Source organism: Strix aluco, chromosome 2 (assembly GCF_031877795.1).
Source record: "Strix aluco isolate bStrAlu1 chromosome 2, bStrAlu1.hap1, whole genome shotgun sequence".
NCBI lineage: Eukaryota > Metazoa > Chordata > Aves > Strigiformes > Strigidae > Strix > Strix aluco.
Window position 1 is genome coordinate 62,759,310 of NC_133932.1, and position 14,501 is coordinate 62,773,810.

At 46.2% G+C, this 14,501-nt stretch overlaps 1 protein-coding gene across 1 annotated transcript; it reads right to left on the minus strand.

Moving 5' to 3' along the window:
• Positions 1-275: 275 nt before the first annotated feature.
• Positions 276-6,521, minus strand: LOC141920213 (regucalcin-like). The gene is made up of 6 exons (XM_074816905.1): positions 6,356-6,521; positions 5,701-5,883; positions 4,062-4,277; positions 2,438-2,569; positions 1,611-1,765; positions 276-326 (listed from the first exon to the last, which is right to left on the minus strand). Exons 1-6 carry the CDS (start codon positions 6,519-6,521, stop codon positions 276-278), a joined length of 903 nt encoding a protein of 300 aa, XP_074673006.1.
• Positions 6,522-14,501: the final 7,980 nt, after the last annotated feature.

A 14,501-nucleotide genomic window follows, 5' to 3' on the forward strand; every position in this document is an offset into this window, starting at 1 on the left:
CAGAAAGTTCAACAAAACTAAGCTCGAGCTTGAAGAGGTTTATGGAAAGTCACAAAAACTATCAAGGTGTAACACAGATTAACTTTACCTCTCTAACCTATTGCATCAAACCATGGACCCACAGAAGATGGAATATCTTCAATTCAAAACAAGCATGCTCCCAAATGTGGGTTTGGAAATCCTCACACAGATAAATCCTGTAGTTCATTGGACTTCTCCTTGTCAGAGTTACTACAAGATGCAAGCATTTCTTCTTTGTTATTTAGCATCAGTGTTCAAGCAGCATAGAAATTCTGTGGGATCCCTTTCACACCCAGGCCTGTTATCTGTTTTTAAAAGAAAAAAAAAAAATAAAAGGAAACAGATAAATCTCCAGCTGAGTACAATGAAAACATTCAAATGTTGTACAACAACTATCATAGTAAATACCCCTAAAAGTGGAGGGTCCCCTGCTTCAAGAGGAGCCCGAAAAGCGTCATTACAAAGTTCTTTAGAACTCTTTAGGATTAAGATCTTTAAGATTATTGAGCACCACTCAATAATTTTACTAATTTACACATTATCTGTGGCCCTTATACATGGTTCTTATCTCCATATTAACCAAACAAGTCATAGTAACTTTTAATGTGCTTTGCCCATGCAAGACAAATGTGAGTTTGGAAAATACAAATTCCCTTCTAGAACTGGAGAACCAAGGAACAGAGATAAAAAGGGCAAGGCTCATTTAATTCTCATGTGGGCTCCTAAACTCTACTGCTTGAGAAATCTCAGCCATGAGAAATCTGCTCCAAGCACTTCTTTCAACTAGAAGGTCCCAGACTAGATCTCCATCACACCTGGAACATGTCTTGATCCTATTGCCAAACTGATAATACAGTTTGTTTAGGTTAGTTTTTTTTTTTTCATTCCCCCTCATTTACAACCTTCCTTTCATGCTGTGGTCAACTTTCAGGGAATGATGGCAATTGCTGATTAAGAACTGCACTTTATTCTCCTGATGTACTCTTTGCTAACGGACTGAAAAATGAAGAAAGAAACAAGTTTTGGATTCAAGAGCCTGGACAAAAACATGGATGATTAGTTTCTCAAAATGTAGCACCCACTTTTAACAGACTAAAATAATCCCCAAAGTTTTGGGATCAGGATGCAATATTTAGCCCTGGTGAATTCAAGAATTTAATTTTTGAAGGAGCAATCTGTGCTGTAAACATTTAGATTTCCTGGCAAAATTAAAAACTGAGAATTAAGGGAGTGAAATCTCCAAAACTGATGAAAATATAGTAAGAGATAGGAGCAAGACCCAATTCCTTACAGTCTATTACAGAATACGCCATACAGGGAAGATCCAGATCCACTGGCTGCCTTCAGATCCCGACCGGATACCAACTTTGGCTAACAAACATAACACTATTACTATCAATTTCTCCAAATATTCCTTCCAAATGCATGAGCAGCTGTGCAAAAGCAGCTGTGCCCTGCTGGGGAACAAGCAACACATCTGGACCAGCACATCAGGTGAGCGGGATGAGTGAGGGCAGCTGTAGGCATCTCACTCTCAGAGCGTGGGGCTTGGCAGGTCTGACATATAGAAAGAAAGAAAGTCTGTTTACCTTGAAAATCTCTCCCGCATGAGGTTCCTTGGCTAAGGTGGTCTCATCCAGTCCATCATATGCAGAAGTCACGTACATTTCTGAGTAGTCTTTTCCACCAAAGCAGCAAGAGGTGATCCTCGGAGTAGGCAGCCTCACAGTTTGGATTCTTTTCCCTGGGAAAAATGTACAATTGTTTCCTAATGTCCATTTTCTAGGAAGCACGTAAATATGAATGCGTTATTAGTGGACATGGCACAGATGTGGCATTTACTCAGAAGGCACCTCCCCTTCAGACAGAGGCCATATCCTAAAGGACAGTTTGTGGACAAAAAAAATTCTTTCATCTGCCTCATCTCTAACTATTTTTCAGCCTCTCCCCTATATCTGTGAGGTTTTGTTTCCTTTTCTCAAAATGAAGCAATACAGTATGTGAAGCCAGGAAGGGCAGAGACACCTGACCTAGGATGGCTGTCATTCCCTAATAGCGTTTCCCAGTTAAATATTGCAATGCTGGGAATTATTTTTTTTTAATTGCAGGTTTATAATATTTCTCACAATAGATATGCAGTGCTTTTTTTTTTTTTTTAAGTGGCATTATTAAGAAATGGATGTGCTGCATCAGCAGACTGTGGGAGCAATGGTACCTGACATTGGGAGGCAGCACGGGGAGATGTGCTTTCAACGTGATTGGGGCCTGGACCAACGATGGTCATGGCAACCCATGGGGCAGAAACAGGCAATAAACAACACCTTTTTATCTCACCTTCAATCCATTCCTCCTGGCTGCCTTTCCTCTCATGGCATGTAGGTGACACTCAATATGCATGTGCTGGTGGAGGCCTTACCTGTCTCTGGGTCTATACGAATGACTCGCCCGCCATCAATACAGGCCACCCAGAGCTTCCCTTCCGCATCTACGCACATCCCGTCAGGCATTTGCTCCTCCTTTTCTAGATGGTACAAAAGTTTGGGGCAGGCTGCAAGGAGAGTTACGAAGCCCGTGTTATGTGGGCTGGTACCAATTCTGTATCAGATCCAAGTCTAACATCTTTCACACTCTTGCAAACAGATAAGTTCATTTTCTGTGAGAAAGACCTGCTGTAAAATGTTTATCACATATGCATTTCACAGATGAGTTAAAAGCCTAACTTAGCCTGGCAGAAACAAGTTCCCAGTACAGCCATTGTAGCTTGGGATTGTACTGAATCAGAGCTCCTATTATTTTACCAAGGGAAGAGAACAAAATGTCCCTCTTGTTAACCCACTAGCTGCCCACCATACCACAACTTCTGCGATCTAGTAACTTTTCCTGGACTTTCATTGCTCACAGCAGCCAGGATGTCTTTTTATGAGCAATACATCACATAAATAATGTCTTGGGTTTAAATGTTGGTGATAAGCAATCTCTGCCAGCTAAAGATCAAGAACTTTACTTTTTAATGGCCAATCAAGCTACTAGCTTTGATTAAGCCTGGACACCAACCACTAGCAGTCAAGGCTGCCGTGCAGATAGGTTGGTGGGCACATGCATTGTCCATGGAGCACTGCCCATGGGCAGCTGTCTGCCCGCTCTGACCCAGCGCCTTATGGCCATTACACCACCCAAAAATAAACAGTCACCAGCATAAAGCCAAGGCTAGGAAGCTCTAACTCATTACATTTTTGTATCTGGGGGGAAAAAGTTGCATTAAATCTTCTTTAGAAATCTTATGTCCTAAAATCTGTACAAATAGATTTTCTCAGCAAAATTAAATCTGAGTGAATATAGTTATTTTGTACAATTGTCACCCACATTTACAAAAAGTCCACACTCATTAGAGTACAAAGGCCATTTAACCATTTAGAGTCCCATGGAGTATAACAGGTTGATCCAGCATAAAAATATTTCACAGAGTTTTGAAATGAGGTTACATCCATTTTGCTTGCACTTAAATTTTCCTTTTTGAGATATAATAAAAAATGTTTGTCTGAAAAATGAATTTAAGTGAAATTTGCCAAACATTTGAAGGCAATTTTAATTTCAGAATTAGGAAACCTCAGTCACAATGATAACTTGATTCTTTAAATACATTTCTGTGATATACATGCATGCACATTCTGTATTTGTATTTATGGAGCTAATACAGCCAAAGAATCCAGTAGATGGCACTCAAGAATAAATAGCATCCTACCCTATAAGCTAATTCTCACTCTGCAGTATAAACGACTTCTTCCCTGCAACTTCTCGAACAGGTCTAAATATGAGCCATCTGTCCAGATGAAAGTAAGTTGAAGGATTGTCAAAAGTTTGTTCACCGAATACACCTGGCATATAACTAAATTTGAGAAAAATCACAGTCAGCCTGCTGACAAGCTGTAACCAGAAAATATGAGATCTGTCAAATAAATCACTGCATCTTACGTGCCCAGGTCTTGATGTAGAAAGAGTAATAGCGCTACTTGTCACCAAATTTAGAAAAGCACGTGTACCGATCTTTCCAGTGTGCACATCATAGCTGAAGGCATGCACAGCATATGCCAGGCTGTCAATGTGAAAAAAGGTCCTGTGGTCCAGGGACCAATCCAGACCGTTGGAGATGTCCAACTGGTCTAACTGTTTTATTACTGAATGGTCAGGGTAAAGGGTATAGAGAGCGCCTTGATGCCTTGCTCGGACCCCTGGTGCCGTTTCTTCAGCCATCGTACCTGCAATGAAATGGGAGTGCTGGTTAGAAAGTAGAAGCTTGTTCTTCATGCTTGATCAGAAACCTCCTCTAAGTGTTACTAAGAGGTCTTAGGGAGAAAGGGACTAACCAGATCCCATCAGATTGATGAGGAGTAAAAGGAGCAGGTCAGGAGCAGCTGCCTCCCATGGAGATGATCCTGGCTAAGGAAAGGACAAGTTTTTGCATTGCCAGGAGGTTTAAGTCATAGACACCAAAGACCCAAAGGAGCACCATAGCATGCCAGGGGCTGAGGTTTCGCTCACAGCAAAAGCCAAGACGCAGGCAAGTACCATGTGCTCTTTTTGTTGTTGCTCTTTGTAGGCTGCTTTCATCATTTAAATGGGCTGTGACTTTAAAATACAGGTGCTGTAAATCACAGTTATCTCAGAAGCAAGTGGAGAATACCACAGAACTGCAATTTTTTTCTTAATGAATTTATGACTCAGTGTTACGCTCATTATTTAGTTTCTGATTCTCTCTTCTCCAGAAAGGAGAAGTGACAGGATGGGAAACACTCGAGGGGGGCCTTTATGCCTTCTTTTAACTGTGATAGACTGCCTCTGTTGGCCTGTCCTTTTAGAAGACCTCATGAGCTTGTTTTACAATACTTGGCCAAAACCTCTGTTGAAAGTATTGGTCCACCACGCACAGCTAGGAACGGGTGTGCAAAGCAGGTTTTTCTCTCTTATTCTTACCCTTAACTCTAGTGCCACATCAGCCCTTGAGCATAACCGTGAGTCAAATGAATTTCCTGATTTTGGGCAAATTTGAAATAAGAGGAAAAGGTTGGCTGGCAAAACAAATACAGAGCCATTTTCACTCCCACCAGTTGCTCTCAGCTTTCAGTGTGGATTGCTGTGCTTGGCTCATCATTTATATGGGAGGAGAAAAACCACAGGAAGATCCTGGTTGCATTGCAACTGGTGGCAAAAGTCCCTCTTGCCTTCAGGAGGCCGAGGATCCCTCCCCACATCCCTGTTTCCCACAGGCTAATCGGGGGAGGCTGTACATGAAGGGTGCAAGCCACAGCTCATCTTCTGCTCTGGAGCTGCATCCTCCTCTACAGCTCCAGAAACCTTCCCACCTGTGTGAGCTCTTCACCAGTGTTTCACCTCCCATGGAGGCAGACATTTGAAAACCACCATTCACCAAGTAGAAGGAGAGGCTTCCTGACAGACAGCCCTTGTCGACAGCCTCTGTCCTCCAGGTCAGAGGATGCAGGGTCCCTTGTCCTCCATTGGTCAGTAACCGAAGAGAACATTCACAAGATGGCTCACACTCATGACAGTGTTTTTGCAGGGAATTCAATAGAGGAATTGAGAACATGGAATAAAATGCATTATATAAAATATACTGTAATTAGTTCCTCTTTCCTCTGGGGGAAATTTCTGCCATGAACTTACCAGCAAAAAACCTCCCCTTTGGATCCACTTTCCCATCATTGAACCTGTTGTTGGGTTTATCCTGCTCAAGCTCAAGGATGGTAGTGACTGCCTGAGTGTCCCAGTCCAGAAAGGCAAACCTGGTCCCAAGGGCGATGACATAGCCCCCACACTGCCGCAGTGCCACCGAGCCGACGCGGGCATCTGTGGGCGAGAGGGAGTGGGAGATGGTGGGTGGCTCCAGGGCAATCACTCAGCCCTACCCCTCCCCACCTCACTGAGGGCATCTGGGCTTGACTGGGATGTCCCTGACCCAGGAAAGGCTGAGCTGATGCTAAGATCCTTCTCCCCTGGGATCATTAGCACATCTCAGATCTTTCCAGCTTCTGGCAGACACAGCCATTAGGACTGTACCTTTTCCTCTGCAGGTCCCAAATGAAACACAGCTTCCCATTTGGGCTTAGCAAGGATAACATGAGAATGGCCCCCTGAGCACGGTCCCCTCTGCTCGACCGGCTTGGGCCACACTATGCCCAGCAACACATCATGGGAGGACAGGGCGTGTGAGCCCATGGAAAGTAAGGGAGACCACCAATCTGCAGGACTCCTACCAGGAGAGACGCACAGGGCAGACAGAGAAGACTCCCAGGATGAAGCAGTGAGTATGGACTCTTACCCACGGACACGCTCTGCACCTCATTGCTGAGTGGGCTCCAGCGGCAAACTTTCTGTGAGTTAATGTCTACATAGACAAGTGCGGTCTCCCTTTCTTCCCAGACTGGGCACTCTCCCATCCTGGTCTTCTCCTTCACGACAGATTCAATTTTGATGGAGGAGGACATGGTCTGAGGGGAAGAGAGCTGATAAACGATTTAATGTAAAGCTCTCATTAGGTATATTTTTCATGCCTACCATGCTTAAAAGTAGAGTTTGTAAATGGCAAAGCCCTCCAAATCCCACATGACAGAGTAGGAGGCTCCTGTGACATTTTCATGGTCTCGTGGCTGGAACTGAGCTCAAGGCACAAAGGCTTCTCCTTCGCAAACCTTTCCTAGGCAAGAGACTTTAAACCAGAGCTGCTGATAAGGCACCTGCCTCCACAGCTCTGAGCCAGGACCAAGCTGTCAGCTGGGGATCAGTGATCCCAAGGGTCCTGCAGATGATGGGGAGGGACCAGTGGGCAGCAGCACTGATGAGTCAGAAGCCTTTTTGTGGAAAAACAAGGATCTGCCTTATTAACACAGATACATGGACTTGCTCCATAGGAAGACATGTACACACCCATAATACCGACTGCAGTTTGCCACTGAGGCCACTGCAGACCAAGTGCTTGTTCCCACACCAAGTCAGTGTGAATATGCAAACACCGGGGAAGGCTCTTGCCTTTGAAATCTGGCTGCTTTGTTTTCCCTCCAAGTGTTTCATCTTCAGCCCCCTCACCGCCCTAGCCACGGCTCCAACCCCTGCCGCAAATTTCACCCTGTGCCAGGCTGTGGGGTGTAATTACCCCAGTTACTGCTTCAGGGGCAAAGCCACCTATGAAGCTCTCCATCGCTGCTGCTGCCAGGGGGTGTTCATGCCCTGGCTGCCCTGTCCCCCCCTCCCTGTTGCAGTGGGGTGCCCGTGGGGACACCAGCCACTCAGCCACCACCCCGGTACAGGGTGCCCAGTCCCTCATACTTGTGTTCAGAGCCCTTCGATGCCCTCCAAAACAGATAGCCAGGCCACTGGGCCTGCCTTGCCCCTGCTGAAGTGTGGGATGTGAGCAATAGGTTCCACCATTCAGCTCTTACAAAAGAAAGGGGCCCACTCGATGCCTCTGTCACCGCTAATGGAGCCACCACCACTGCTGCACCTGCCAGCCTCAGCACATTTTTTCCACAGATCAGAGAGATATTTCCTGGGAGGCAGACAGTCCCTGACATAACACTATTCCTAAGGATTACTGTCTTCAAGACGGCATTGTTTCCTAGTAGGTGAGCTGGTGATAAGGTTTACAGATAATTAATTAGCACTAACGCGCTTCAAAGTATTCAGGAAGAGCCAGTAACCACCGTGAGTGAAAATACTAGGGCTGGGGACCCGGGATCTTCCCAGCTCCCCACCCCCAGGCATGCATAACAAGGAGTCACACAGCCAAGATAAGGTCCCAACAGCCCATTTATCAAATGTATCCTTCCCCCTTCCAAGAAAAATGGCTACAAGAGGTTGGGCAGTGAGCTGCTCTGTGCAGGCAAACAGCATCAGTCTAAAGTGTAAATGAGGATACACAGCAAGAGGCCAGTAAAACCTCCTAAAACCTGTTAAGCCATGCTTGAGCTGCAGGAGTGAGTTTCTCTTGGGTTAAAGTTTTGTGTCATGTAGCTGCCATATTTGGGACCCGAGGCTTGGAGACACAATGTTGACTTTATTGCATTGTTGTCTGAAAAACACAGAGCTGTTCTTTCCCCCATGGGAAAACAGGGTTCAGCAGCAGCCTGGCATCTGCACGGCTCCCACAGAGGCAGAAAGTCTCCCGATCTGCAGCAGTCAGTGTGTATTTGTCTCATCGGTTCTTTCACTGGTCCAGATGAGCCTTACTAAACCTTTCTCTTCCCACCAGCTCCCGTTTCATTTACTGCCTCTTCTACAGCTTCCACAGCAACAAAACAGGGGCCTGGTAAATAAGCCATGGTGAAATACTGATTCACAGGCCCGTCCTGCACGCCACACAAGGAGTATGCAATCACACCATTGCCAGGTGTTTCACAAGGCACAGGCAGGGGAGAAACCTGCCTGCCTGCACCAACTGCCTGCTTACCCCTCTCATGTCCCCCTGTGATGCTGCAGAGACCTGTCCAGTCCCACGGAGCCTCAGCACGTGTCCACCTTCCCCGGCTGCACATCCAGCCTCAGCATCTCTCCCCTCCACCAAAGAAATAGCTCCTGTGTGTCCCTCCAGCTGTAGGGCTTTTTTCAAACAGCTGTTTTTAAGAAGAGGGCAACTAGAAAGGAAGATCTGTGCCTTGCTGGATGAGGTTTCAATTTTTACAAGCACCTGAAAATGGAGGCTTTTAACAGGAATAGTCGTCCAACCCTGGCAGCACTGCACTCCAAAGAGGCAGCACTGCACTCCAAAAGAGTCCCCACAAGCTGGTAGGGATGCAGCCCCCAGGCCCCCCCACCATGCCCAGTGGTCCACCTCCTGCCGCACCCTCCCTGCTGGCACCCCATGGAGCTATGTAGCAGCAGCAGCATTTCACAGAATACAGCATTTCAGAGGGAAGAATGAGGAAGCAACCCCAAAAAGCCTTGTTCAAAACTTCCCGGCTTCATCACTCCCCAGGCATCCTGCTGCCTGGCACCTTCTCGCGCAGCACCTCGCACCCTGCTGGGTGCAGCACTGACCCATCAGAGATGAGCGTGCCGGGAAAAGAAGAGCAACTCCAAGCAGAAAGTGCCAAATCCTGCTGTATTCTTCCCAAACAAGATCCCTGTGGATAAAAACATCATGTTCACCCTGTCTATATCCTCTCTGCAACATCGTGGTGGCGTTCTAGCCTCCTGGACTCATGCCTAAACCCCTTATGGAGACTAAGGGGCTGATGGGTGTCACTGAAATGGTTTCCAAGTTAAACTGTTTAAAGTTACCAGAATTTGGAGACCATAAGAAAAATTTCCTGTTAGGAATGAAAAACTAATGTAAAAGCATCCAGTCTGCTCTAAAAACTAAAACCTCTTTCTGGTAGCTATTTGAAAATAGATTTTCTAATCCTCAAACCACATCCCTTTTCAAATGATCTGGACAAAAACTGGACATTTCAGTACCCCTAAGACACAGGTAAAATACAAACAAATGACTGGCCTTAAAAGGTTTCTTTGCTATTTCTCTCCCTCTCTCCCCTATGCAAGCACACATCATTGCATTCTTAATTTCAAGCTGAAGCTCTGAATAAGCAGACAGACAGCTAAAGCTTTTAATGTGTGTACAGTGAAACAACCTTTTCCCTCGATAAAATAGCTGAATACTTATACCAAGCTGGAGGACACCTCTGCGCAACTCTGCAGTTCTTCACATCAACACACCTGCTGAGGAAAATATTGCAAGACCTGGGTTGGTGTCTCTTTTCCAGTGCTGGTCCAATGAAACTGGCTGCTGTTTTCGGTGACGATTAAAAATGTGCAATAGTTGATGTTATCTGTACTGAGCAGGTAACCTTCTACATTTTGTATTCAGTCAGCAGTCACATGAATGATGAGGCATGAACCAAAGCCTTCTGAATGGTCTGGTCCACAGTGCCAGCAGCAGAACATGTGATGGGGAAAATCCTTGCTCAGTATTTTTCTCATGTCATGAGAGTGGGAGAGGGAAACTGAGACGTTGCGGCATTCAGTCGCCCCAAGGGCTAGCCCAGTCTTCCCAAATTCAGGAGCAAATGAACGTCTCAGTTGATAAAAAGAGGAGGTTAATAAAAGATGCAGAGGAGGGTGTTGTAGTACAAGTCACTTTGAATGATAAGGGAAAAAATAGTCTTGTGATTAAGGCATACTAGCATCATTAAGACTTGGCTCCTACTCCCTTCTGTGCCACAACCTTCTTGCATGCAAAGTCACCTGCTCTCCTTGCAGTGCTTCTCACCTGGAATATGCAAAGCCCTAATCCCTGCCTCAGCAGAGAGCTTCAAGTTGCTGCCCACAGCACAGCTGGGGAAGGGCTTTGGCCAGGGAGCCTCGACGATTGCCACAGATGCTGCAGGATGGCAATATCTTGCTTGGCTTTTGAGACTTCTTTTTCCTTCTTTAGCATTTGCCATTTTTTTGTCCGTGGGAGGTGAAGGTGGAAGATGCTGAGTGTCTTCTCCTGCCCAGCCCTGCTCAGCAGAGGTAGGTGACTGTGGGTCCCTCCTGGTGGCTGGACCAGCAAGGTGGGAACAAGGACAGGCTTGCCGTGGGGACAGAGTCGAAGCAGGGCAGCAAGCCAGAGCCACCACCAGTGTTTTGGTGACAGGGCACCTCTCCGGGTCCTACCTGCTGCAGCAAGGTGGGGAGGCAGGAGGCAGGTTGATGCTAGCAGTCACTTGCCCCCACCACACTCAGTGAGGATAGAAGCCACCTGGGAGGAATCGGCCCCAAACCAGCATGCAAGAGCAATGCATTTCTTTACTCATGCAAGACTTTAATGAACATTTTAATTTTATGTTCGAATGAGTCATGGGATGAACATTTTTCCCAAATAAGCAGATAGCCAAGATAGACCTAGTATTATCTTGTCATAGTCACCATCAATCCAAATTCAGAGATTAAAAAATTACAGCCCTAAGCCAGAGACAAATTCAAACATTTCTAGAGAAAAAGCCAGTAATATTTCCAAGTCAAACTCCCACCAAGGTTGCTGTATTACAAGCAAAGTTACAAGGGTGCCTTGAGGACCCTTCTCAGCCTTCCTTGGCCTCCCAGCCTGAGCCACCAGCTCCATCTAATTTCAGCATGAACCCTCTGTCTCTGCTTGCTCTCACAACATTTTTCACATTACTCTCCACTTTCTGTCTTTTAACCTAAATGATAACTTTGAAAGGAGGTTCATGTAGAACAATATGCATTTTTTTCACAGCATTTTCAGCTGGAAGACATATTCAAAAGAAAAATTCTGGTTTACGATCATTTTAACTGCTTTCATTTAAAAAGAAAAGCAACTGATTCTCAGCTGCAGAAAAAAAAAGAAGTAACCTTTTTTCTGCAAAATATTTCCCAAAGCATTTTTTCTAAAGGAATTTTGATGGAGAAAACCACATTTCTCATTCAGGTCTTTTCTTCTGGTGACTTGACTGACTTCCCCACCACAGGCTGTGGCAAAGTAAAATCAAGCCACGCAGAGGGACGAAACATTCGCAACTCCCCACAACTGGAAAAAAAAAAAAGCATATGTTGCTTTCCTGGAGAGCAACTTGGATGCTGGATCATCGGTGGTGCTAGACAGGACAGCAGCTGTGACAACACTCCCAGAGCACGTCTCTCACATTTACTTGGGTGGCTGTAAATGCTCTGGGGACGCCCCCACCGTGTTTTGCACCATCTCTTATTCTTATGCCACTGACTTCTAGACTACCAGCACAGGTATTGTATTTCTCATCCTCTGCACTCCACTTCAACATCCCCCATGTCTACCTTTCCAGAGGTCAGTTGCTTTAGGAGAGACATCTCAAAGGCTTTGTGGATGCTGTGGACAAGTGGTGCAGCCCTGCAGCTGCAGGTGCACGTATTTGTTCCTAGCCAGGCAGCTATTCTTTTAACTATTTCCACAACATAAAGAGACTGCCCCCATCATGCACTTCATTTCTTTCTAATGCTGCTGGGTTGCAAGCAAAAGTTTATAGTAAAGTTGGCCAAAGGCACCCACGTGCCCCCGTACCTCTGGCTGATGCCCCACCACAGCGTCTCCTTCTGGGGTGGCTTCCTCTCTCCTTTCCCACTGCTTGTGTCTCCTCTGATGCAACTCCTACTGCTTCTTTTTATAGTCACTAGTTTTTATCAACATAGTGTAGTTGGGAGAGTGTATCAAGGCATTAGTATACCACATATACTAATGTGCTATTTAAATAATTGTATTTATCTTCTGTTACCTACAGGCATATGCTCAGACAATAGCTCTGAGTTTGTTACTGTACCTTTGCAAACATTTAGTAAATCTATCACTCCCTGCTTTTTTTTTTAACTCCCCAAATTACTCTTGTGTTGCTTATTCCCCTTGAGAGTCCACCCCAGCTTTCATTACTCTAGAAACTTAACTTTGCATATAATTTGATTGTCCCAATCTCCTCTTACAGTCATTCTTCACCTAGACAGAGTCATCTTCTGCAGCTGTCTCCCTCTTGGAGACAACAACAGGTGTGGTTATAGTTAATGAAGACACAGTTATTAAAAACCCCAGACAGGCACAGGTGTAGCTACTCACCCCAGTGATATCCCACTCTACAGCCTTGTCCAAAAGTGAAGCTGAGGCTTATCTTCTCGTGGCTTCGCCCTTTTGTAGGAAGGGCCTGGTCCCTCCCCAGTGCTTGAGATGGGAAGAACTGGAGCTCCCCAGGCAATTAGTGCTGCCTGCTTTTATTTCGGCAGAGCTATTTTGCCAGCAAAGGGATTACTTGAGTTTTCTCCAGCTTGGTTGCGAATAAATACGCTTCACCTGTGACTATAGATTTTGGTCACGAGGGTGAAGAAACCCTTTAGGGCACAGCCGCTGCTCCTCCTGATACAGCTTTCCTGTCACTAGGTTCTTGCTCAACCCTAATTGAAATCAGCGCAAGTCTTTGATCAAAGAGGTGAGCGCCATTAATAAGCAAGGGATTAAACAAAAGTCAGGAAGCCTTCCTAATTGAGGGAACCAGCAACCGCGCGGCTCCAGTTTGCTGGATCCGGCGCTCCATCATGCGACTCAAGTCAAAATACGCCGGCAGCGCCTGTTTGGGCTCCTCGGGGCTGGGGCACGGGAAGCAGCTACATACAGCCTCTGCACTGGAGGCTGCGGCGAGGCGCGCTCCCAGGGCATTTCGGTAATGTTAAAAATACAACTCTCCTGGCAGTTTGCTCTTCCTGATCATGTGATGCCCGTGAAACCAGCGTAGTGAAGCCCAGCAGCTGATCTTACAGAAGGAGGAGGTGACATTTATTTGTAAAATGTCTGCAGAAGATTTTTTTACCTGCTCCTGCTCCCACGCTCACAAGCCCAAAGACACGCGTGCCCCAGACATCTGCCCAGGGCCACCCACATGCGGCACGGAGGACGAGGGGCTCCAGCAGCCATGACCTCCCTGTGTCTCCTGGGCGCCTCTTGGCCAGCTGTGAACTACTCTTTGACCAGATCTTTCATGACTCTACGAGCTGTTGCTGTTTCTAGCACAGCAACAACAAAAAAATAGGATTGGCAGGTGCCCTATGATGGCAATTACCCTACTGCCATCATGGTGGGGTGAGGGCGAGCACAGGTACAAAACCTCATGGTGCAGCAACCTCTGCAACATGATAGTGATGGACTTTGTGTTTATGCCTACTTATCTCCTGCTGCATCTCTGAACATCCATTACAATCAACCACAGCAGCCCTACAGCACAGTTCCTGAGCTACAGTTATCACCAGGTTCATGACTTCAGTGAGATCACAGCCCTAAATTTGCCACACTGATCATCTCCCTCAACTCATGAACTTTCCCTCTACCCTGCTTTGAGATTACCTTGTAGCACAAAGTAAATGAAGAATGGTGGACACTCAAAAGAACAAGTCCCACCTTCCTTCACCACTTCATGCACATCTTCTGCCCTGAAGTGGGGCTGCTTAAACCTCCTGTTTTTCCAGCTGCCAAGAGATAATCCTGCATGCTTTGAAAAGGGAAAACAGTGACTTGCACAAAGTCACCTTTGAACCCTTAGTTCCAAGCAGCACCAAGGCCTCGCTGTGATCCAGGGGCTAGGCAGCCGGGTCGCCCACGACACACTTGGAGGGCATTGCAGACACAAGCAGATCCAGCAGAGAAACTAACACCAACAGGCCTGCAGAAATGCGCTGGAAAACCATGATATACCGATTCTTGGAGCTACCTGGAGAGAAAATGCAGAGCCACAGGCTCCCTTGGCAGTCAGTGGGTTACCCTCACACAGCAGGACAGGCATGGACAGCTATTACACCTCCAAGAGGAGGTGCACAAACATGGGATCATGGAACATGCCGAGAGCAAAATCTGCAGTTTAAAAACCAACTGAGCTACATTACAGTTCTTTTGGCACATACGAGACCTGCAAAAAGGCAATCCAGTGAGTAAGCTTGCCCTTTACAACAGGAGCTTTGAAGAA